General features: G+C 41.0%; 1 protein-coding gene across 5 annotated transcripts; it reads left to right on the forward strand.

Moving 5' to 3' along the window:
- The first annotated feature begins 2463 nt into the window (after window positions 1–2463).
- Window positions 2464–25698, forward strand: LOC309714710 (uncharacterized protein). Of its 5 annotated transcripts, XR_014278994.1 has the most exons (8): window positions 2464–2748; window positions 4183–4288; window positions 6967–7563; window positions 9019–10030; window positions 14139–18495; window positions 19958–20063; window positions 21736–22332; window positions 23193–25698. XR_014278994.1 is itself a non-coding variant. In XM_082547353.1 (7 exons), the coding sequence occupies exons 5-7, from the start codon at window positions 20046–20048 to the stop codon at window positions 23769–23771; spliced, it is 1194 nt and encodes a 397-aa protein (XP_082403479.1). In that variant the 5' UTR covers window positions 2464–2748; window positions 4183–4288; window positions 6967–7563; window positions 9019–18495; window positions 19958–20045; the 3' UTR covers window positions 23772–25698. The 5 variants fall into 4 exon arrangements, 1 of the variants encoding a protein (XP_082403479.1); XR_014278992.1 differs by having other exon boundaries at window positions 9019–18495; XR_014278993.1 differs by having other exon boundaries at window positions 9019–18495; window positions 23196–25698.
- Window positions 25699–26402: the final 704 nt, after the last annotated feature.

Below are 26402 nucleotides of genomic sequence, written 5' to 3' on the forward strand. Positions count from 1 at the left end.
ATGCCCCCAAGGGTGGTGGAGAATGACCGAGCTAAGATCCTGTGGGACTTCCAGATACAGACGGACAAAATGGTGGTGGCTAACCAACCGGACATAGTGGTGGTAGACAAACAGAAGAAGACGGCCGCAGTGATCGATGTAGCGGTACCGAATGACAGCAATATCAGGAAGAAGGAACACGAGAAGCTGGAGAAATACCAAGGTCTCAGAGAAGAGCTCGAGAGGATGTGGAGGGTGAAGGTAACGGTGGTCCCCGTGGTAATCGGAGCACTAGGTGCGGTGACTCCCAAGCTAGGCGAGTGGCTCCAGCAGATCCCGGGAACAACATCGGAGATCTCTGTCCAGAAGAGCGCAGTCCTGGGAACAGCTAAGATACTGCGCAGGACCCTCAAGCTCCCAGGCCTCTGGTAGAGGACCCGAGCTTGAAGGATAAACCGCCCGCAGGGGCGTGCTGGGTGTTTTTTTTTTTTTTTTAATATTTTTTTTTTTCTCAAACCTTTATTTAAACATCAGTACAATACAAAACAGAATTAAACAGTACTACAATAATGGTGTTGTACTTACAAAAGAATTGTATGCATAGATAAACAAATACACGAACAGTATTCAGAAACAACAATATAAATATGCTAGGGGGAAAGTAACTGATCAAGCCAAAGAATAAAGTGATTGAAAGATCTTGATTTTTTCACAAACACCAATAGTTTTTATAGCTTTTGGGTTAGTGGAGTTCTTAATTGAGTTAAGATTCTGTACAAGTTCAAAGGAGAATACATAAAAAGAGGGATGTCTTCCTAAACATTTGGACTTGTGAATATGAAATTTAGCCATTAAAAGTAACAAGTTAATCATATATCTGTTATCAAAGTGTAATTGTCTTTGGTTTTTGTGTAGACCAAACAAAACATATTTCCAAAACAGTACAAATCCTTTAAATATATTTTCTGAAATAAAAACACATAAACTCTGCTAAAAATCTTGTACAAGGTTACAAAACCAAAAAAGATGTATAGTAGATTCCTTGGAAGTTTTACAAAAGCTACAACTTGTATCAATGTCTAATTTGAATTTGCTTTGAAGATAATCTTTAGAAGGATAAATTCTGTGTATTAATTTATAAGAAATATCTTTAATTTTGTTGGTAATTAAAAACTGATTAGGGAGTTTCCAAACTTCGTTCCACATAATACCATCTGACAGCTGGTTCAAGAAAAAAATGACATATGGTAGCGTGGTTATGGTACTCTGAAATAAAGCTCTAATCGATTTATTGCTGTTTTTAGATTGCTTAGAAAAGCAAATCTTGCCAACAAAAGTTTGTATGGGAGATGCCAACGGCCTGTGGAATGAAGTGATATTAGGTTGATTCTTAAACAGCATACAAACCCCTGATGGTATTGAGCCAAATACTTTGGTATAATCATGACAATTTATAGCTAAATTGAAATGTAAACAAAATTCTTCATAGGAGAAAATCGTACCATTTGAATCAAATAATTGGTTGACTAAAATAATGTTATTCCTAAACCAACTATCTAAGAAGAGAGATTTTCTTTTAAATAAAACATCCTTGTTATTCCAGATATAATGACTGTGTGGACTAAAGTTATGCTTGTAAATAAGAGTCCATGCTAAAAAAGCTTGACGATGAAAAGCAGAGATTTTTAAAGGGATTTTATCAATATCAAAATTACAAGTAAGGAAAAATTCAGTGCCACCTAACTTAGAAAACATGAACACAGGTATAGTATTCCAAATGGAAGTAGGATTAGTAATTAGATTCTTCAACCAATTTATTTTGAATGTGCTATTTAAAGTGTTAAAATCTAACACATTAAGTCCTCCATTGACATAGGAGTTCATAAGAACTGTTTTTCTAATGTAGTGTGTCCTATTTTTCCAGATAAAGTTGAAAAGTAACTTAATAATCCTTTCTGTCATCGTTGTATTTTTACTCAGTTGTATATAGTATTTGTATTTGTATTCTATTTTTATCTTATTGTATATTTATTTTATTTTATTCTACTGTATATAGTATTTTATTCTATTCTGTACAGTTGTGTACTGTATTTATTCTTATTGTATTCTAATTTTTGCCTCATAACTTTTGCACTGTCCACTTCCTGCTGTGACAAAACAAATTTCCCACGTGTGGGACTAATAAAGGTTATCTTATCTTATCTTATCTTATCTTATCTTATCTTATCTTATCTTAAATAACAAACTTCTTGTTTTGTTGGAATGTTACACAAAGCTGTTTTCGAACATTCTTTTATCGCCATAAGTTCACATTTAGGAATATTCAAGTACAATCCAGAAACTTTGGAAAATGTGGAGATTGTTTCAATAGCAATAGAGATTTGATTTTCATCTTTTAGGAATAATGTAGTGTCATCCGATCATTCAAATATATTGAATGTTGGCAAAGAGAGGAAGTGACGTAAGACTTGCGCATGCGGGGTACCGATCGGGTTTCCGGTACGGATCGGGTAGTGACAAGCGGGACAAAGTAAGGACGCTCCACGAGAAGAGGTGTTTGCACAGAGAGCTGCTTTTTCATTCAAAGAGAATAAAGTAGTACCAACGTTTGGATCGATATCTGCATCGATCTGCCCACCCTTGTCTCCTGGATCGTAGCTGAGATCAGCGTGAACCACGTGGGTCTCTGCTCCCTGATCTGTTTCCTGTGTTTGGAAAGAGTTGCAGCTTCATCGCGGAGTTTCTCTCGGTTTGTGGGCTCATCTAAAGGTAAGCACCGAGCTAACTTTACTGTGAGTTCAGTTCATGTTGAGTTTAGCTCCTGAATGAGGTCTTCTGCTGCTCTCCTCGGTGTCTGTTCACAGTTTATTGTGAACACGTTGAGAGAAGAGTGAGAGAGTGTTTGGAGAAAAACACCAACTAATCATTAGCTCAGCATGCTGGGAGAAGTTGGAGCAGAAAAGTCTTTTCATTGTCCCTGCAGCTGTTTTTCTGCCTGCACCAAACCTCTACAGCCTCATTTCTATTTGAAGTGATAACAGGAAATGGATGAGAGCGATCTGCTGCAGTATCAGGGTCACAATAAAATTTATTGTCCAGCTGCTGTGGATGAACACATGAGAGGAAGTGAACTCCTACAAAGTCTCATTTTAATGAGTGTGGCTGCTGTAAAGTGATGCACAGGAAGATGTTAACAAAAACTAATGAAACAGAGATGAAAGTAAACAGTGTTCATATTTGAAAGCACAGAGAATAAAATATATTGTGCTGGTTAATGTGCAGCTCCTGGTGATTTGGAGAAATCATGTTTTTAATCACGTTGTGGATTGAATTTTTTTTTTTTTTTTTATCTACAGAAGTTTTTCCCACCTGTGATCGTTCAGATTGATTTGTTGGGTTGACTTGAATCATATGAAGGTTTAAAGCTGCACTTCCCCCAAAAAGAATAAAGTATAATCGTGACAAATGTAATAATGTCTTCCTGTGTCAAACACAGCTGCAGTCAAAGCAGGAAGGAAAGCACTGAAACCACTGATCAAAGCTCATTAATCAAAGGCCGCTGATCAATGGCAATGAGTACCATTCAGAGAGAGTTGGGGAGTCGCTGCAATCACAGCATTTGATCAATGAGCTTTGATCAGTGGTCGTTGGGGAATGGTGGAGGTGGTGGGACTGGGGGGCTGAAGGAGTTGAAAGTGTGGGGTGGGGGAGTAACAGGTCTGTCCCTGTTTGTGGAAACCACAGGAGGAGCTGTTCAGGCTGTTGCTGGGTGTGAATTGTTGATGGAGTCTTTAAACTTGTAGTTGCTGTTTTCCAGACTGAAGCAGAGTCGTTAGCTGAAAACTGGTTTTAGAGGTTCATTCAGGACACCTTCTCAGGCTCTTACAGCCTTACCTGTATCATAACAAAGTGTATAAACCCCAATCCACCTTTAACATGGTCCTTCTCCCAAACCTTCAAATAGGACTTTCTGGCCCTGTCATAGTAAAGGGCTGCTTAGAATATTAGAGCCAATGTCACAAAGTTCCTCCTGAAGTATAAGTGAGTGAGAGAGTTTCCTCACTTTGCAGCACAACACGTCTCACAAGATTTCTACAAGCAATCAGAGTGAAATTTGTACTTTGTGTTGTCAGATGAACATATGAGACACTTTGACTCTTCAGTGCAGTGTGGAGCCTAACAAAGATCTGTTTTGTGTCCCAGCTGATCAGCAGGAGGAGAAGAGTCTGACGGAGCAGCAGAGGAACATTTTCAGCCATCTGGACTCAGCTGAGTCACTACAGAGGAAACAATGAGCTCAACACAGGAGGTGAGGAAAATATCACAGTTTCACCAAATAATCAGTCACGTCTAAAACTCTCATCCTCCCAACCTGTTATATGACTGTGTTGTATATTATTATATATACAATCACTTCACTAAATATTCTGCGTCAGATTGTTTTGCAGCATCTTTCAGTTTACGAAAAAACATAATGTCACATGTACAGACCCAATATCTGATTTCAACACATGAGGACTTACATGTAAGCTTTACATTTCCAGTTTATTAACCCTTTAAAGCCGGTCAGAGCGGGCACGCTCCGTTTTGTGTAACTGTTTTTAAATCCCGGTAGCACTGCAACCACGTAAGCTAGCGCAATACTTTTTGAAAACCGGAGGAGTTGTACTTACATCTTATGCCATCAGCTTGTCCTAACTCCCAGTTTCCTTCCACATAAAGCTTTGCAAAAACTGCATAGAAAGCACTTGCAGCAACAAAGACATAATATTCCAGAAACACGCTTTGCCGATCCGATCAGCTGTTCGTAACACTTCATACTCCATCAGCGCGAACTATCGCATGTCCTCCATGTCCTGCCCGAAACCGGAAGTGATGTCGTTTTGCGGAAATGTAGCCTTTTACCATCAGGGCCTTGTGAGCCTATACTGCTGTTTTTAAAAGTTATATTTGACTTCATGACTTTCTGTGTCGTTTCTGGGATGCTTCGGACTCATATTGCACTGCTGGAAATAGTTTGTTTTAATTTTTGCAATTTGCATTATAATATTTATTTATTTTTTCCTGCAGTATATAAAAATTGGTGTATTTCAAAAATAAAACTATGAAGACACTTTTCTGGCACTGGGCTGTAATTCGTGGCTGTGGCATGCTGGCTAACGTGGTTTTAACTTGGCTGTGTGAACAAATGGAGAAACTATGATTCCCCTTTTAACCATACGATTCAGCATCTGGAATTTGTACCATCTGGTGCTGTCACACATTCATTCTCAGATTCTTCACCACTTAAATTGGCATTAGTCAATGCAAGGTCCGTGGTGAACAAGACTTTCATATACCGTGACTTGGTTGTTTCTCATGGCTTGGACTTTCTCTTTATTACTGGAACTTGGCTACCTACTGATGATCTAGCTGCTTTTGTGGAACTGACTCCTGAAAACTGTAACTTCCTCAACACACCTAGGACCTGCTGGTCGTGGAGGCAGCCTGGCAACAGTTTTCAGAGATCACTTTAAATGTAGAATGCTACCCAGAAGTGTCTACACCAGTTTTGAACTGCAACTGCTGGATCTGTCCTCTCCTGTACTCTGTGCTCTAGCTTATAGGCCTCCTCACCTTAACAAAGACTTCATTAAGGAATTTTCGGATTTTCTATCCAACCACTGATAGGCTTCTAATCCTTGGCGACTTCAATATCCATATGTGTTGCCCCTCTAAACCTCTGGTTAGGGAGTTTTTACAACTCTTGGACTCATTTAACCTGACCCAGTCTGTCAACGGCCCTACACACAAGCAGGGCCACACTCTTGACCTCATCTTGTCATCTGGGCTCTCAGTGATTGGCGTTGAAGTGATTGATGTGTGTCCGTCTGACCATAATTTCATTTTGTTTAATATTCCAATTCCTCACTCATCCCCCAAACAAACTCAGGCCCCCTCTCTTATACTCCCTATAACACCTGAAACTGCTCCCCAATTCTCAGCTGCCTTCGCTGCATCTCCTTTAGCCACCTTTGATGAAAGTTCTCCTCATAGCAATAATCCTGATGAGCTTCTTGCATGTTTTAATTGTGCTTGTACCAACATAATGGACTCAATTGCTCCTTTAAAAAGTAGACGGCAAAAATTTTAAACTCAGCCTTGGCTAAATAAGGTCACTCGTGCCGTCAGGCAGGAATGCAGGAAAGCAGAACGAAAATGGAAGAAAGATAAGCTCCACGTTTCTTATCAAGTGTTTAGAGATTGCTTAAATAACTATCAGCGCACCATCAAGGTAGAAAGAGCAAATTATTTCTCCATGATCATTAACAAGAAGTCTGGTAATCCTAAAGTTCTATTCAATACAATCAACTCTGTCTTGCATCCCACCACATCAATCATATCTGAGACTGCCCCACACACGTCTGAGGATTTTCAAAAATTCTTTACTGAAAAAATTAATGATATCTGAGCACATATCCCGCTCCCATCCCAAGACCCCTCTGAACCACATACATGTTCATTCCTTTTTTCAGAATTTAAACCGGTTTCATTATCCCATCTCACTGATATAATAATGCACATGAAACCAACTACGTGCCCCTTGGATATGTTACCTACACCATTTCTCAGAGATGTGCTGAAGACAGTCGGCTCAGTTTGTTCCACGACTGCATTTCAATTATTTGATGGTCTCATTGGTCTTTTCTATCTATTTTGATGAATAAAAGCTTGCCTTGTAGCTTGCCTCCACCAGTGTGTGAATGTGAGAGTGAATGAATAGGGCATTGTAAAGAACTTTGGGTGCCTCAAAAAGCGCTATATAAATCCAATCCATAAAAATAATACAGTAAAATAATATAATAAAATAATACGATAAGCCTTTATTATATCCCTTATATTTTCAAATATAAAGGAAATAAAGGAAATTATAATGATTGTTCAGGTTCAGTTTGTTCCACGACTGCATTTCACTCACTGCCTCTGTTTGTATCTCTGTCACTGCAGGACCAACATGGAGCGAGAAGTCAGTGCTCTCAGGAGGCCGACAAACCTCACAGAAGAAAGGGAGAGAAAACATACACTTGTGACGAGTGTGGGATGGGTTTTGCTGTGAAGGGTTCACTAAAACGTCATCAGGTCATCCACACTGGAGAGAGACCGTTCAGCTGTGAGTTGTGTGGAAAGACTTTTTCTTGGAAGGATGTTCTAAAAAAACACCAACTCATCCACAGTGGAGTTAAAGCGTACAGCTGTGATCAGTGTGGCAGAGCTTTTACTCAAAGTAGCCAACTACAGAAGCATCTAGTTACCCACTCTGGAATTAAGGCATACAGCTGTGACATTTGTGGAAAAACTTTTCGCCACATAGACAGCCGGAATACACACCTACACATTCACACCAGACATGTTGTGTACTGCTGTGATCAGTGTGATAAACAGTTTATAACAGGCACAGATTTACAACAACACATGTTTACCCACACTGAGGAGAGACCTTATAAATGTGACCTGTGTGAGAAGACTTTTAAATCTCCACGTTACCTGAGACGACACCAACAGATCCACACCAGAAAGAGACTCTACAAGTGCAGTTACTGTGAGGTATGTATTTATATTGTTATCTTGTCATTTTAGCCTGACTGTTTGGAACAACTCTGCTCATTAAACTGCGTTAGCGGCACGGTGGCACGGTGGTTAGCACTGTTGCCGCACAGCAAGAAGGTCCTAAGTTCAATTCCACCATCAGTCTTTCTGTGTGGAGTTTGCATGTTCTCCCCGTGTTTGCGTGGGTTCCCTCCGGGTACTCCGGCTTCCTCCCACCGTCCAAAGACATGCAGTTTGTGGGGATAGGTTAATTGGAAAATCCAAATTGTCACTAGGTGTGAATGAATGGTTGTCTGTCCTTGTGTGTTGGCCCTGTGACAGACTGGCGACCTGTCCAGGGTGTACCCTGCCTTTCGCCCTACGACAGCTGGGATTGGCTCCAGCGCCCCCCGCGACCCTGAAAAGGAAAAGCGGTAGTGAATGGATGGATGGATGGATGGAAAAGCAGCTCTGAGTGATTCAGATTTTCATTTCAGTTATGGTTTTTGTTTACACGATCATGAAAAACTAAAAGTGGTGAAAATTGATATGATGGTGTTATTTAATGTTCAGGCAGTTTCCTGGTATATCATGATATTGTTATTATTTCAGCATAAATGGCCTTTTGGGCATTTTGGGCAGGGATAGCTCAGTAGGTAGAGTGGTGGCCCCATGATCGGAAGGTCGGGGGTTCGATTCCCCTGAACAGCTACCCTGAGGTACCCCTGAGCAAGGTACCGTCCCTACACACTGCTCCCCGGGCGCCCAATGGCTGCCCACTGCTTCACTGAGTGAATGGGTTAAATGCAGAGAGGGATTTTCCCCACGGGGACTAAATAAAGTACACTTTCTTTCTTTCTTTTCTTTCTTCTTTCTTTACAGCGGCTCGTTCCTCTGTCAGGTGTACATGGAATAAAATAAAACACAAATGAAAATAAGCACAAAACCAAACATTCTGTAATCTTCTCTTATGGTTAACAAAGTTGTATCATTACGTAATGGTATTGTATTATTGTAGCAGTAGTATCATTGCTTATTTATAGCTTTAGTGCTTTTAGACATTAGTGTTAAAATACTTATTTAATATTATAATTGCAGTGTCATGGGGGTAGCAGTGTTTGTCTTGTGTCCCAGTCAGCTGAGTGTTATAACTGCACAGTTACAGTGTTATTAATGCAGTATTAAATTAGTATTACTGCAGTGTTACATTAGTAGTTTAGCACTGTGTTGGTACCCTGCAAATATTAGCATAGTAGTACTTTAGTGTAACTCAGATGTTACTGTAACATGAAATAAGTATTACTGTAGTATTATGATGGTAGTATTGTAGTTATTGCAGCCCAGTAAACTGAGTGTGTTAACTGAAACAGTCAAATGTAATTGGACGTCTGCAGAGATGCTCTTTATTTCAGGCGACGTTCAGGATAAAAATGTTGAAGGACTGACTTACACTGTCTTTGTGTCTTTGTTTAGAAGCAGAGCGACACAGATGGATCCAGTTCTCAACCCTGTCATTACTGTGGTGGTGGGGAAGAGTTTCGTTGTGATCTTTGTGGAATAACTTTCAGTCGAAAACACACCCTAAAAGTACATCAACGTAAACACACTGGAGACAAACTGAAATATTGCAAAGAATGTGGGAAAAGCTTCACCACATCAGGTAGATTAAAAGAACATGAACTGATTCACAGTGAGGTTACAAAGCACCTCTGTGATCAGTGTGGGTCATCCTTCACCACTGCAATCAACCTTAAAAGACATGAACGAGTCCACACAGGAGAGAAACCATACAAGTGCAGACACTGTGACAAAAGCTTTTTACAATCAGGTAATCGTAACAATCATGAACATACACACTTGGAAGGAAACTACAGCTGTGACCAGTGTGACAAGAGCTTCAGGAATCTCAGTTCATACTCCAAACACAAACGATCCCACGTTACTAATAAACTGTTTCACTGTTACCAATGTGCCAAAACATTCACCTCATTGTCTGCTCTGTGCAAACATCAGCGTGATCACTCAGGGCTGAAATCACTCCCATCACTGGATCACAGTGAATCTAAAGAGACAGAAAGATCCTCTTCCGGTTTCAGGGTCAGACATAAAACCCTTGAGATCAGGCTCCACAGAGTTCAGCTGTGAATGAACATGTTCCTCTTGTGTACTGAGAAAAATTAAACAGGTGATGAGCAGTGTTGGGACTAACGCGTTATTAAGTAACGCGTTACAGTAACTACGTTATTATTGTGGTAACGAGCACAGTAACTAGTTATTATGCCAAAACCAGGAACGCGTTACTCGTTACTGGGATTTAGATAGGGTCGTTATTCGTTACTTCGTGTGGTGGCTATCGCGGAGCTTCTACAGATTCAATAACATTAGCAAGTGGTGGAAGCCAGCAGGTGGATGAAGGAAAAGGGAGGCAAGAGGAGAGACCCGAAGCGGCCGCTGGTCCGAGAGTGTCAGGTGAACTGAACTTCAGGTAAGAAGTTATGACCTGCAGTCCATCTGGGTCAGATATGAACCAAGTTTAGTTGGAGTTTATTTTCGTTATGCTGACTTTTTCGTACTGCGTGCTAGCTAGCATGACGGAGTTTCTATACAGCTGGGTGGGTGCTATGTTACTGATGTTGAACTTTATTTTGTTCATAAGGTTAATTATTAGAGTTGCCAACCGTCCCGTAAAAAACGGAATCGTCTCGTATTCAGAGAAAATATTACGCGTTTCGTATTTAGGTGAAAAGAAACACAGTTTGTCCCGGACTTCAGCTACAATGAAAAAGACACAAAGCTGGAGTTACTGTGTGTTTGCTGCACAGCTGCCTCTTCTTCTCTCCTGTTTCTGCTTCAATCGTGAAAGTGATGATCAGCTGATCGGCTTTTCTCTCTTGTTTGTTTATCGCCCACTTTGCGCCAGAAAGAGGAAACCAGCGGATGTCGCGCTAAACAACAGCAGCACGTTCAAGCTTGATCAGCTGTTGTTAGAATTTATTTAATATTAATTTCTAGTATCAGCTGATGTTTGCTGGAGCCACAGCTGTAAATCTGCTGGTCATGATATTGGTTTGGTTATGTGGTGAGAGGGAAACATGAAGATGAAACAAGGAGATGTCCTTACTGAATCAGAGCTGAACAGGTGATGGAGAAACAGGTTTGCCTTTTAGGTGACATAAATGAGTTGAAGGGAAGTTATGAACTGTTTCTGAGAGACAAATAACACCAGGATCCTTTTCTAAGTAGCTGACAGCTTGTAACTGTGCAGGGGTGGGTCTAGCAAAGTGTTGCCAGGGGTCCATGTAGGGCATTAAAAGGGAGAGGGGGGCACAAGGAAATACTTTCTTATTCTCATTTAAAATGTCTCACTTTTAAAAAAATAATTATCTGAGTCTTACAACAAACAATTGATAGATTGATACATATATACCATCAGAACAGTGTACATCACTGTCACAACAGCATTTATTTTCATTCAAAGGCTTTATGGTTTTTCCTATAATGGTGGGCCGGTCTCTAGTCAAAATGCCCGGGACGATTTTTTTGTCCCAGTCCAGCTCTGTATGCAGCTCATCTGCAGTCTGTTGTTACCTACATCTTCCTATTCAGAAGGCAGAATTTCCGAGTTCTGAGTACAATCGAAAGCACCACGACTGCAGTTTTTGTGTTGGATGTAAAAAGCGAGGATAGAATGGCTAGGATAGAATCAGGCGTGGGATTTCTCTCGTGGAAATGTGCACATTATTTTTTCCTTTCTACAGGGAGTGCAGAATTATTAGGCAAATGAGTATTTTGCCCACATCATCCTCTTCATGCATGTTGTCTTACTCCAAGCTGTATAGGCTCGAAAGCCTACTACCAATTAAGCATATTAGGTGATGTGCATCTCTTTAATGAGAAGGGATGTGGTCTAATGACATCAACACCCTATATCAGGTGTGCATAATTATTAGGCAACGTCCTTTCCTTTGGCAAAATGGGTCAAAAGAAGGACTTGACAGGCTCAGAAAAGTCAAAAATAGTGAGATATCTTGCAGAGGGATGCAGCAGTCTCAAAATTGCAAAGCTTCTGAAGCGTGATCATCGAACAATCAAGTGTTTCATTCAAAATAGTCAACAGCGTTGCAAGAAGCGTGTGGAAAAACCAAGGCGCAAAATAACTGCCCATGAACTGAGAAAAGTCAAGCGTGCAGCTGCCAAGATGCCACTTACCACCAGTTTGGCCATATTTCAGAGCTGCAACATCACTGGAGTGCCCAAAAGCACAAGGTGTGCAATACTCAGAGACATGGCCAAGGTAAGAAAGGCTGAAAGACGACCACCACTGAACAAGACACACAAGCTGAAACGTCAAGACTGGGCCAAGAAATATCTCAAGACTGATTTTTCTAAGGTTTTATGGACGGATGAAATGAGAGTGAGTCTTGATGGGCCAGATGGATGGGCGCGTGGCTGGATTGGTAAAGGGCAGAGAGCTCCAGTCCGACTCAGACGCCAGCAAGGTGGAGGTGGAGTACTGGTTTGGGCTGGTATCATCAAAGATGAGCTTGTGAGGCCTTTTCGGGTTGAGGATGGAGTCAAGCTCAACTCCCAGTCCTACTGCCAGTTTCTGGAAGACACCTTCTTCAAGCAGTGGTACAGGAAGAAGTCTGCATCCTTCAAGAAAAACATGATGTTCATGCAGGACAATGCTCCATCACACGCGTCCAAGTACCCCACAGCGTGGCTGGCAAGAAAGGGTATAAAAGAAGAAAAACTAATGACATGGCCACCTTGTTCACCTGATCTGGACCCCATTGAGAACCTGTGGTCCATCATCAAATGTGAGATTTACAAGGAGGGAAAACAGTACACCTCTCTGAACAGTGTCTGGGAGGCTGTGGTTGCTGCTGCACGCAATGTTGATGGTGAACAGCTCAAAACACTGACAGAATCCATGGATGGCAGGCTTTTGAGTGTCCTTGCAAAGAAAGGTGGCTATATTGGTCGCTGATTTGTTTTTGTTTTGTTTTTGAATGTCAGAAATGTATATTTGTGAATGTGGAGATGTTATATTGGTGTCACTGGTAAAAATAAATAATTGAAATAGGTATATATTTGATTTTTGTTAAGTTGCCTAATAATTATGCACAGTAATAGTCACCTGCACACACAGATATCCCCCTAAAATAGCTAAAACTAAAAACAAACTAAAAACTACTTCCAAAAACATTCAGCTTTGATATTAATGAGTTTTTTGGGTTCATTGAGAACATGGTTGTTGTTCAATAATAAAATTATTCCTCAAAAATTGCCTAATAATTCTGCACTCCCTGTATTGGTAGGTGGCACAGTGCACTTGTGGCAAGTAAGCAAGACTGGCACTCTTGCTGGGTATCCAGTTACGGAAGCAACACATTAACAAGAGAATTCTGAGTAAAACCAAAGTTACTTTCCCTAGTAACTAGTTACTCTGAAAGTAACGAGTAACTTGAAGTAACTGAGTTACTTTTGATAGAAGTAACTAGTAATGTAACTAAGTTACTAATTTAAAGTAACTTACCAAGCACTGGTGATGAGTAAGATAAACATGTTAAACTGTGTTATAGACAGGGATGCACCTAGCTGCTACTCAGGTGTGCATGTGCATGTGCCTTTGCGTACTTGACCATCTCATTCAACCTGACAGGTGTTCCTACAGCTTCGGAGCCAGAGCTCAAGAAAAAACTTCTTTCGAAAAGGTGGCTCAAAGTGCCGTGGCTTGAAGCTAACAATGAGTGCACTGAAATGTGGTGCAAGTCATTGCTAATAAACAAGCTAGCTGAGAAGAAATGTCCACATTTATATTCTGAGGATATTATTATTGTGGTGGCTAGGAGTAAATGTCAGACATGCATATCATTCACGTGAAGGGGGCACAGATTGTGCAGAGCATCACACCATCAGCGGGGAGTTAGGAGCCAAATTGCAGTCTGCCGAATTTTGGGGGATGCTTTCCGATGGATCTGTGGACATCATTTACATTGTGTCTGTGTCCAGCAATGGAGAGTTTACCTCTGACTCTCTTGGACTGATTGAACTGGGTGCTGACCGCACCGCACAGGGATGGACTTGTGAGACTTCTTGAGGACACAGGCTTGGATGACTGGACAACAAAGTTGGTCGCTGCGTGCACAAACGAGGCTGCTGTCAACGTGGGTGTGTCCAATGCGTTGTGCCAAAACTCCGGCAACTTGCTACAGTTGGAGACTTGAAAAATAAAAAAATAAAGCTTTTTGTTTGCTATCGACATTAGTTTACTATCCGCCCTGTTGCGGTATCAGACGGTCCATCTCACTGTGTTCCTGCGAGTGTTTATCTTCCAGCCTTCTGAAGATAAACCAGTCCTTCAGCATTAGGGGCATAGTGTCTTATAACGACCATATAAATCCTCAGATACAGTGGTGTAAAGTTTTAGGTATTTGTGCCACATCCCAAGCCATTTGCATTTCATGTGATAGGTTTTTTTGTTTTTTTAAGAGGTAGTCCGATTTCAGTTCAGAACTTATTTTGTTACTGTTGGGTTCATCAACACAGTTTGCACTACTGGAGGTATGGATATTTCTGTGTTGCTGTAGATCTTGTATGAGCAGCCGCTTCTGTGAAGAGCCGGAGGATTTTCAGCCGAGTCCGCTGGAGGATTCATGGGACGGCTCGTCTCCTCCCTCTTCCAGGAGAAAGCAGCATTCACACCGCTGTCGCTCCACGGCAGCTGAGCAGACAACTTTTGTGAGTGAAAATGACTGTTTGCCACATTCTTCACATTCTGGTACCAGACCAACTACCATTTCATCTATGGTTAGTCACGCTCCTTCTATGAACACTTTGGTTTTTCAACTGACTCCTCTGAACCTCGATAATCCTGCTCCTGTGTCTGAGACTCCCAGTGTTGCTCCACCAGTACCTCACTGTATTTTTTCTGTGCCTCAGATGGAAAATGTGACTAGCAACAGAGTGCCATCTGCCATATTAAAACTGGCTAGGAAGCTTGGACTCAGTGCCGCGAAACTATTGAATCAAGTTGAGTTTTGTGTTTCAGAACCATTTAACCTCGACCCAGCTCACCATGCTTTTGTGTCCATCCCATTAACACTGTTCAGGCAGCATCTCATGAGACTGTTAGTATGGCTTTATCCCTGGAGTGTGCTACTCACCAGCCCATTTACACAGAAACTGTCAGTGAAAATGTTCCTGAGCTCCACTCTCTGCCCCTGCCCCTGCACTCAGGGCAGCTCGGGCCCAGCTTTCTCCTGCACCTGTACCAGTCCCTCGGGTGAGGGAGGTTGAGGTCCAGCTGGTCCCTGCTTTGGTTTCCAGACCGGCTGAGAGCCCCACCAGCAACCTTCCTTGTCAGCTGCTCCACCACCTGCGGCTTCCACGCCTTCACCTGCAGCGCTACCACCACCAGTAGCTTCCTCGCCTGGTCCTGCCTGGCCTAGTCCTGCTAAACTTCGTCCCTGCCTGGTTTGGCTTCAGTGGCCACCTTCCAGGCCGCTGACTGGACTTCTTGGCCGGTGGCTCCGTGGCCGGCCTCCTGACCTGATTCGTTGCCACCGCTGGCTCCGTGGTCAGCCCCCTGAGCTGTTCAGTCATGGACTGTTGAGCCTTCGGCCCCCCTGAACTGGATAGTCTCGTGTGCGGCCGTCCTCCGGGTCGTCCTCCTGAGTGGTGCTTTTGGACTGTTTCCTGAGCATCAGTGCTTTTCGTAGACTTTTGTTTTGCACTATTTCATGAGCTCCATGTTTTTGTTTTTGTTTTTTTTTTGGTTTTGGACATTTGCTCTGGCTTTGGTCAGTCTGGGTCCTTCTCCTGCCAGGACACAGCCGAAACATAACACACTGGCTCCATGTTAAATCTAGAATTGAATATAAAGTCCTGAATAATCATGCCCCATCATTTCTTAAAGACCTTATACTGTAGTACTGTATGATCCCAACAGAGCACGTCGCTCTCAGACTGCAGTTGTACTTTTGGAGGAGAGCAGAGCCTTCAGATATCAGGCCTCTCTCCTGTTGAACTAGCTTACAGTTTGGATTTGGGAAACAGACTCTTTTCTCTGCTTTTCCTTCCCACCATCACAAAGTGTTTGCTCATAGGGGGTCGTCTGCTTGTTGAGGTTTTTATCTAATACTGCAGTGATGCAAACTCAAATAGCTTATAATGAAGAGAGAAAATACTGATGCAGGCAATACCAACAAGTGTGGCGTCAGATGGATTTTTTTTTCCTCAAAGGAAAACTGGCCTCAGTGATTCCTTGAAAGTCAGTGTTTGTGTTAAAAGACTCTTGAAAACAGTCACATACTGTGTATTTATTATAAAGCACAACTTCTACAGCTTGTTGACTTTCTATAACATCCTTAAATCAGTTTACTGTTTTATATGGATGGGGAGGAATTCACATGAGCAGGAAGGAATAATTTATTCAGTTATCAAAGTAAAGAACAGCAAGTCTACAAGATGATCGAGGAAAACTAGACTCATTGTACAGAGCAGGTTGTTACACCAGGGATGTCAAACTTATGGCCCGCAGACCATATCTGGCCCACGATGCAATTACATCCGACCTGCAAGATAAATTCATACGTCAGTTATTAATGGCACATCGGTAAATGGGAGCCGCATCTTCAGCCATGCTGAGAATCCATGCCCATAGACTTTATTTTGATAGAAACACCGTACGGCCATACAAAGGCAAAGACAAACTGGGATCATATCATTATGAGAAAGAAAGAAGGGGGGGCAGACGCTCCAAAGAACGCAAGTGCAGTGTTACAGGCCAAGTACACGGAGAGAAGAGGAGCCCGATTTAAATGCAAGCATGTCGGGAAAAAGTGAAGAAACAATTAACAGCATCTGGTTACATTTCGTTGATATTGGAGTGTGAGCGTGTGTTTTCCAAAGCTGGGGAAATGGTCTCAACTAAACGCAATAGACTGAATGCAAAAACATTGGATAAAATTATTTTTCTGAATAAAAGTTTAGAATAAACTCTGAGTCAATTACATTAAAATGGGTAATATTACATTCACAATACTTTTATACTACTAATACTAACCCTACTTTAAAAAAAAAAATTTAATTAATGTCTTTCACACTATATTTTAAATATGTCTACAATATGTGAAATCTAAAAGATATAAAATGATTGCATGGAAAGTACAATACCTACAGTGTATACACGTATGACTACGTCATTGAATCAGCGTCTTTTGTGAGTCTCAAGTCAGTTGCCTGCAATGATATTTAAGACCCAGCAGGTGTCAGTATGGAGCAAAACAGCAACACTGTGTCGACACAGTATCGATACAGTTTGGGGAATGTGCTGAAACGCTTCACAAGGCCTTATCTACCCATCAGAGGTGGAGCCAGACATTTGAAACACCCAGGGCTTAGCCCTAAAGGGTAGTATGCATGTGGGATTTTTTTTTTTTTTGTTTGGGGGGGGTAGAAATGACTGAAAGATTAATAGGCTCTGTTTTGAGTTTTGTTCCAAAAAGAATGACTTCATATAGGGAAAAATATATCACATATGCAGGACACCTTAAACTAGTTTTTTAAAACAAAGTCGGGGCTGCATCAAGACACAAGGACTAAACCCCAATTCAACCAGACCCAGAACTGATCCGGATTTAAAACAGGACTACAACAGTAACCAAGACAGAACCAGAATCAGAACTAGATGATAGTAGCACTAAAAATCATCATAGACCTGCACTACACTTATTTTTTAAATTCTACCAAAGTACAATATTCAGATTGAGAAAAATGTATATAATTATTTAGCCTTGTTGTGCAAAAAAGCCTGCATAACTTAATAAATGTAGAATTTTAAAAATAGCAAACCTAAAAAGAAACACTAGGTACGAGATACATGAGTACCTATGATACGGTGATACTTTTGGTAAACAACCATTTGACTAACATGTGTGTCTCACCTGCTCTTGTTCCATCTCTGTTCTGTCCTCATTCTCCATCTCCCTCTCTGTTCCTCTCTCTCCCTCTTTGTGCTGACAATCATCAAATATACAGTTGAAATCAGATATTTACAAACTCTTCAGATCAAAACACAAACACTTTTTTAATTGTAACATCAAATCAGACTAAATGTTTATTTTTTTAGATTGATAAATATAAAAAAACATTTGTTAACTTTATTTAATCTGTATTTCTTAATTGTAAATGGCACCAAATTGTATTCAAAATTGAGCCACACTTATGGAACTCCACAGTTCTTTTCCTGGTGTTTTGGTTGACGTCTCTTGATTTTCCCATGGCAAAGAAACACGCTCTGTGTTTTGCCTTATATGCATCCACAGCTGTGCCACCAATTTACTCACATGGACTCTACTAACCAATCAGAAGCTTCTTCAGCTCAGAATGGAATCGTCTGGAGTTTTCTTATTAATTAACAATAAACTTAGTGTATATGTACTCCTAAATTTGATGAAAGTGATTAACATAGACAGCTCCCTCTTTTTATTCTGACATTTAACTAATTCAAAAGATATTTCAATATTCAACAAGAGGTGAAAGTTATCAGGCCTTATTCCAGTTTTTAAAAGGGAGTAAATTGTTTGTGTGCATTTGAGGGTTGACGTGCCAGTTCACACTCCACACCAGTTGGTGGCGGTAAAGCACCATTTTGTTGTTTGACAACCGCCAATAAACGATGTAAAGAAGACGAAGCGCCTTCCGGGATGACAGACGGAGCTATTTTTTCATCCAAAGCGAAGAAAATAGTGAATTTGGATGCTAAAACAAACTAAACCAACGTTTGGATCGATATCTGCATCGATCTGCCCACCCTTGTCTCCTGGATCGTAGCTGAGATCAGCGTGAACCACGTGGGTCTCTGCTCCCTGATCTGTTTCCTGTGTTTGGAAAGAGTTGCAGCTTCATCGCGGAGTTTCTCTCGGTTTGTGGGCTCATCTAAAGGTAAGCACCGAGCTAACTTTACTGTGAGTTCAGTTCATGTTGAGTTTAGCTCCTGAATGAGGTCTTCTGCTGCTCTCCTCGGTGTCTGTTCACAGTTTATTGTGAACACGTTGAGAGAAGAGTGAGAGAGTGTTTGGAGAAAAACACCAACTAATCATTAGCTCAGCATGCTGGGAGAAGTTGGAGCAGAAAAGTCTTTTCATTGTCCCTGCAGCTGTTTTTCTGCCTGCACCAAACCTCTACAGCCTCATTTCTATTTGAAGTGATAACAGGAAATGGATGAGAGCGATCTGCTGCAGTATCAGGGTCACAATAAACGTTATTGTCCAGCTGCTGTGGATGAACACATGAGAGGAAGTGAACTCCTACAAAGTCTCATTTTAATGAGTGTGGCTGCTGTAAAGTGATGCACAGGAAGATGTTAACAAAAACTAATGAAACAGAGATGAAAGTAAACAGTGTTCATATTTGAAAGCACAGAGAATAAAATATATTGTGCTGGTTAATGTGCAGGAGAGTGTGAAGAATGTAATAATGTCTTCCTGTGTCAAACACGGCTGCAGTCAAAGCAGGAAGGAAAGCACTGAAACCACTGATCAAAGCTCATTAATCAAAGACCGCTGATCAATGGCCATGAGTACCATTCAGAGAGTTGGGGAGTCGCTGCAATCACAGCATTTGATCAGTGGTTGTTGATCAATAATCATGAGAATTTGCATATTAATGCTCAATAACTGACCTCCCAGCCCATTGTTCCTTCAGTGGTGCTCGTTTCAGTCATTATGCAAATGCACTGTTGAAGATTGGGGAAAGCTGCAGTCAGCTGAAACTGAAGAAGTCACGTAGATGAGGGCCGAAACGTTTTTCCTACTGCAAAAGCTACGTCAAGATGAACAGAATCAAAGTTTGGGGAATGGTGGAGGTGGTGGGACTGGGGGGCTGAAGGTGTGGAAAGTGTGGGGTGGGGGAGTAACAGGTCTGTCCCTGTTTGTGGAAACCACAGGAGGAGCTGTTCAGGCTGTTGCTGGGTGTGAATTGTTGATGGAGTCTTTAAACTTGTAGTTGCTGTTTTCCAGACTGAAGCAGAGTCGTTAGCTGAAAACTGGTTTTAGAGGTTTATTCAGGACACCTTCTCAGGCTCTTACAGCCTTACCTGTATCATAACAAAGTGTATAAACCCCAATCCACCTTTAACATGGTCCTTCTCCCAAACCTTCAAATAGGACTTTCTGGCCCTGTCATAGTAAAGGGCTGCTTAGAATATTAGAGCCAATGTCACAAAGTTCCTCCTGAAGTATAAGTGAGTGAGAGAGTTTCCTCACTTTGCAGCACAACACGTCTCACAAGATTTCTACAAGCAATCAGAGTGAAATTTGTACTTTGTGTTGTCAGATGAACATATGAGACACTTTGACTCTTTAGTGCAGTGTGGAGCCTAACAAAGATCTGTTTTGTGTCCCAGCTGATCAGCAGGAGGAGAAGAGTCTGACGGAGCAGCAGAGGAACATTTTCAGCCATCTGGACTCAGCTGAGTCACTACAGAGGAAACAATGAGCTCAACACAGGAGGTGAGGAAAATATCACAGTTTCACCAAATAATCAGTCACGTCTAAAACTCTCATCCTCCCAACCTGTTATATCACTGTGTTGTATATTATGTTGTTTTTTAGAGACCACAGCACATGTTAAAATAAGGAAGGTTTATTCATCAACATTATTAATAATCAAATGGACATTTGTCAGAGTTTTACCCCTGATACTGCTGGATAAACAGAAACTCACTCAGGAACGAGGTCACACAGAGCTCAAGTTTTCACTCGCGAGGGGGAAGCAATTGTCTCCAACCCACTTCAACTTGCTTTCCCCCTGCAGGTTGTTTTTATTGGTTACACACATGAATATTCATAAAGCTTGTTGCTGTATTACCTATGAGAAACTACTATAACTGGTTATAAAGTGATTGGACTGTGCAAGTGTGATTATACATTGTGTCAGCATCATGAGCTTCAGTTTAAATGAATCTCTGCTACACTTGATGTAATCTAACTGTGACATGAGCACCACAGTCACTGTGCACCAGTCACACACTGTTCTTTACTTTAAATCCATCACAGTTCAGCAAACGAACCTGTTTATCCTGCACTAACCTGCAGAGGATCTTCATGCAGTCTTTAAATAACACAGTTAATCTGCCTCAGATTGTTTTGCAGCATCTTTCACTATCTGAAAAAACACAATGTCACATGTACAGACTCAATATCTGATTTCAACACGTGAGGACTTACATGTAAGCTTTAATCTCCAGTTGATCAAATCCCACTGAGCAGTCCTTCCCTTTAAATCTAACCTCTCTTCTTCCTCTCCTGTCCTGTGTGTCTTATCTTTCTCCATCTCTGAGTGAAGTTAGCTCTCTTTCTTTTTTCTCCCTGTGATGTGCAGCAGCTGGACCTTTAGCCAGCAACACACTGTGAGACAAACTGCACACAAACAGTTTGTGTGTTTGCTGATGTTTGTTGATAGAAACGCTGCATTTGAAATTACCTGTTTGTTCAGGTGCTGTGCAAAAAAGAAAGAAGAACAACGTCTCACTTTAACTCCTGACTATGACTCACAGTTTTGCCTCTTTCATCTCTTTTTATGTTTCAAACCCTGGTGATTAGTACACGATCAGGATTGTCTTTCATGTCTTACTTTTCCCGTTTCTCAAGTTGGTTTGATGTTTGATGCCTGCAGTGATGAAATAAACCCCTCAGATGCCTTAAAAGTAACACATGTTTTGTAAATGTAAGGAGTACAAAATACAATTTTCTTTTTCTAATGTAGGAGGCAAAAGTAAAATATTTTCCTTCACTGAATCAACTTTTAAATGTTACATTGTAATTATTAATATTGAAAAATGACAAAATGATAGAAATATATAATAGGAAACATAAAAGTATAGACTTGGTAAACATTTATACTTTTCTGAGTGTGTTAGCATGCTAGCATTAATAACTGTGTACAGCAGGAGGGATGGGCATGATTTTAGTGTTTTTAAAAAGTCATGAATTATTTTTAACAGCAGGTTGGATGTAATGTGTTAGAACTACCAGCAGGTGGGGATAAGAGACCTTTAAGGTGTTTGGTGCCACACTCCACCTTCAGGTTTAAAACTAGTGTTAATGGAGGGAGTTTGAAGGTTGAGTTTGTTCCACGACTGCATTTCACTCACTGCCTCTGTTTGTATCTCTGTCACTGCAGGACCAACATGGAGCGAGAAGTCAGCGCTCTCAGGAGGCCGACAAACCTCACAGAAGAAAGGGAGAGAAAAAACACACCTGTGACGAGTGTGGGATGGGTTTTACTGTGAAGGAGTCACTAAAACGTCATCAGGTCATCCACACTGGAGAGAGACTGTTCAGCTGTGACTTGTGTGGAAAGTCTTTTTCCTGGAAGAGTTCCCTAAAACAACACCAACTCATCCACAGTGGAGTTAAAGCGTACAGCTGTGATCAGTGTGGCAGAGCTTTTACTCACAGTAGGAGCTTACAGAGGCATCTAGTTACCCACTCTGGAATTAAGGCATACAGCTGTGACTTTTGTGGAAAAACTTTCAGCCACATAGAGACCCGAAATACACACATACGCATTCACACCAGACATGTTGTGTACTGCTGTGAACAGTGTGGCAGACAGTTTATAACCAACAGGCAGTTACAACAACACATGTTGACCCACACTGAGGGACGACCTTATAAATGTGACCTGTGTGAGAAGACTTTTAAAGCTCCACATCACCTGAGGCAACACCAACTGATCCACACCAGAAAGAGACTCTACAAGTGCAGTTACTGTGAGGTATGTATTTATATTGTTATCTTGTCATTTTAGCCTGACTGTTTGGAACAACTCTGCTCATTAAACTGTGTTAGCATGTTAGCAATTCTACTGCATGGAAAAGCAGCTCTGAGTGATTATTCAGATTTTCATTTCAGTTGTGATTTTTGTTTACACGATCATGAAAAACTAAAAGTGCTGAAAATTAATATGATGGTGTTATTTAATGTTCAGGCAGTTTCCTGGTATATAATGATATTGTTATTATTTCAGCATAAAAGGCCTTTTGTTTACAGAGCCTGATTCCTCTGTTAGGAGCACATGTAATAAAATAAAACACAAATGAAAATAAGCACAAAACCAAAACATTCTGTAATCTTCTCTTATGGTTAACAAAGTTGTATCGTTACGTAATGGTATTGTAATATTGTAGCAGTAGTATCATTGCTTGTTTTTAACTTTAGTACTTTTAGACATTAGTGTTAAAATACTAATTTAATGTTATAATTGCAGTGTCATGGGGGTAGTAGTGTTTGTCTTGTGTCCCATTGAGCTGAGTGTTATAACTGCACAGTTACAGTGTTATTAATGCAGTATTAAATGAGTATTACTGCAGTTAGTAGTTTAGCACTGCGTTGGTACCCTGCAAATATTAGCAAAGTAGTACTTTAGTGTAACTCAGATGTTACTGTAACATGAAATAAGTATTACTGTAGTATTATGGTGGTAGTATTGTAGTTATTGCAGCCCAGTAAACTGAGTGTGTTAACTGAAACAGTCAAATGTAATTGGACGTCTGCAGAGATGCTCTTTATTTCAGGCGACGTTCAGGATAAAAATGTTGAAGGACTGACTTACACTGTCTTTGTGTCTTTGTTTAGAAGCAGAGCGACACAGATGGATCCAGTTCTCAACCCTGTCATTACTGTGGTGGTGGGAAAGAGTTTGTCTGTGACCTTTGTGGAATAACTTTCAGTGATCAATACACCCTAAAAAGACATCAACGTAAACACACTGGAGACAAACTGAAATACTGCAAAGAATGTGGGAGAAGCTTCACCACATCACATCACTTAAAATGTCATGAACTGATTCACAGTGGGGTTAAAAAGCACCTCTGTGATCAGTGTGGGTCATCCTTCACCACTGCAGTCAACCTTAAAACACACAAACGAGTCCACACAGGAGAGAAACCATACAAGTGCAGACACTGTGACAAAAGCTTCTCACATTCAGGTAGTCGTAACAATCATGAACATACACACATGGAAGGAAACTACAGCTGTGACCAGTGTGACAAGAGCTTCAGGAATCTCAGTTCATACTCCAAACACAAACGATCCCACATTACTAATAAACTGTTTCACTGTTACCAATGTGCCAAAACATTCACTTCATTATGGGCTCTGTGCAAACATCAGTGTGATCACTCAGGGCTGAAATCACTCCCATCACAGTGAATCTGAAGAGACAGAAAGATCCTCTACTGGTTTCAGGGTCAGACTTAAAACCCTTGAGATCAGGCTCCACAGAGTTCAGATGTAAAAATGTGATGAGGCAGCTGTGAATGAACATGTTCGTCTTGTATACTGAGAAAAATTAAACAGCTGATGAGTAGATAAACATGTTAAACTGTGTTATAGACAGGGATGCACCTAGCTGCTACTCAGGTGCGTATGTGTGTCAAAAATTACGAATGCGTAGTGACATTTATGTTACCAAGCGCCTTTGCGTACTTGACCATCTCATTCAACCTGACACGTGTTGCTGCAGCTTCTTTGGTGTTTCGCCACCACCTAAGAAACACCAACCAGAGCCAGAGCCGAAGAAAAGACTTTTTTCGAATAAGTGACTTTGGGGATGCTTTCCGATGGATCTGTGGACATCACAAAAGTCGAGCAGGAAATCATTTACATTGTGTCTGTGTCCAGCAAAGGAGAGTTTAACCCTGACTTTCTTGGACTGATTGAACTGGGTGCTGACCGCACCGCGTAGGGATGGACTTGTGAGACTTCTTGAGGACACAGGCTTGGATGACTGGACAACAACGTTGGTCGCTGCGTGCACAAACGAGGCTGCTATCAACGTGGGTATCTTCAATGGCGTTGTGCCAAAACACCGGCAACTTGCTACAGTTGGAGACTCTCTTGTGCACATTCTGTGCACAGCACACACACTGGAGAATTGCTTAAAATCAGTTGATCGCAAGGTTCCTAACTGTGAGACGTTTAATCGCTGTGTGGTCAAGCTGATGCAGTTTTATTTGCAAAAAAAAGTGGAGCAAAAAAAAAAATGCTACACTGAAGAAGCTGTGTGAAGAAAATGGGATCCCCTTTGTAAAACTGGGTATGTTTCATAATACCAGGTGGTCTTCATGGAGGTCATTTGTTTCGTACCAATTCGCGAGAGTTGAGGCTCGAGTATGAAATGTATGGTTTTTAGGGTTTTTATCATTAACTCTGTTTCCCTGGGACTTCTCCCATGTGTTATGAATAAATTTCAAATATTTACATGTTACCATAGTGACCAGAGAGCATTAAGGGGCAGAGAGGAGGATGTTACTCTCAGTGTTGTTGGCGCATTTCAGGAGGAGCCTGCTAATAAAGTTAGTGAATACAGGTTTATTATTATTACATTTACAAAATACCGCAGTTTTTGTCTTGGTCATATCATTTTATTCTGTTGTATTTATCTTCAACACCTTAAATGCCGGTCCGGGAAAATATGTGACTGTTGGAAAACAGTTCACACAATACACATCACAGCAAAGCACCTCCCACATGGTTCTAAGACAAGGCACTATGTGTGTGTATGTTGTGATATTATTCTGTTATCATATGTTACCTTATATATGTAATCAAAGTAGTTGAATTATGATCACAGCTGTAGGACATATATTATCCTTTAGTTTAGATGGTGTGCTGTGTATGTAGTTTAGTCCTCATTATACTTTTGGGTTAAAAGAACATAATCATTTTTGTAGTTCATCAGATAAGTGTGCATCACTCTGTATCCTTGATCTGCTGTGACTGTCTTGCACTGTTTTCTTGACATGCTTTATTGTTGAATCATAAAAAGAAGGTTGTAAGAAGGAGACTTTGTGTCTAGGGCAGAAGAGACAGACCACATTCCATACCCCCACCTTACAGAGAGCAGAAAGACAGGGAGCCGAGGTCATAATTTAGGCGCCGTAAGAGAGAAAGAATGTGAATGTTTAGGCTTTTTACGACTATGTCGGGGCCGCTAGGAGCTATAAGAGGCTGTGTAACCCGTCACCATTTTGAGATTTGCTGTGACCCTCTTCATGCATGTCTCCCCATCATGATGGTTCTAATGCTCATGAGTGTTGAATTGTATGGAAATAAATGATTGTTGATTGAGCATTTATACACCGAGTACTGTCCTTCCTTCAGCCCAAAGATTAAAAGAATTGGGAGATTTTGCAACAATGTGTAAACATCTGTATGCATGTGAGAATGTGTGTGTGTGTGTGTGTGTGTCTCTGTGTGCGTGTCTTCCAACTGTTTCTAACAACATCCTTAGTCATAATCTCCCCCACACCCAATATATGGTTCAATTCCTTTACTGGTTCACCATACACAACACAGTGAAGCCATACAAAGGGCAGGAAGCTTACCAAACATCAAACAAACCTTCACAAGGATGTGCCTGTGATAAAACACTACAGCCCCCCCCCCGCACCTTGAGAGGCTGGGGAGGGGGACAAAGGAATTCCTTTTATCACAGAGTTGAAACAATGTAGAGATGGCAAGCATAAAAATGACAACATTTAACAATTCACTTTAACAAGACAAACTGGGATCATGTCATTATGAGAAAGGAGGAAGGGGGGCAGACGCTCCAAAGACAGCAAGTGCGGTGGTACAGGCCAGGTACACAGAGAGAAGACGGGACCGATTTAAATGCAAGCATGTTGGGAAAATGTGAAGAAACAAGCAGCATTTCAGTGATATTGGAGGCAGCAAAGCTGAGTAGAGAATTTATAAAATTAGGATCTGAATACCTGTTTTTATTTTTTAGCCATTTTCCATTGTAGACAACAACGTTTCAAATTTATCCAGGCCTTAAAG

This window comes from Aulonocara stuartgranti (assembly GCF_965226115.1).
Source record: "Aulonocara stuartgranti genome assembly, chromosome: 9".
Lineage (NCBI taxonomy): Eukaryota > Metazoa > Chordata > Actinopteri > Cichliformes > Cichlidae > Aulonocara > Aulonocara stuartgranti.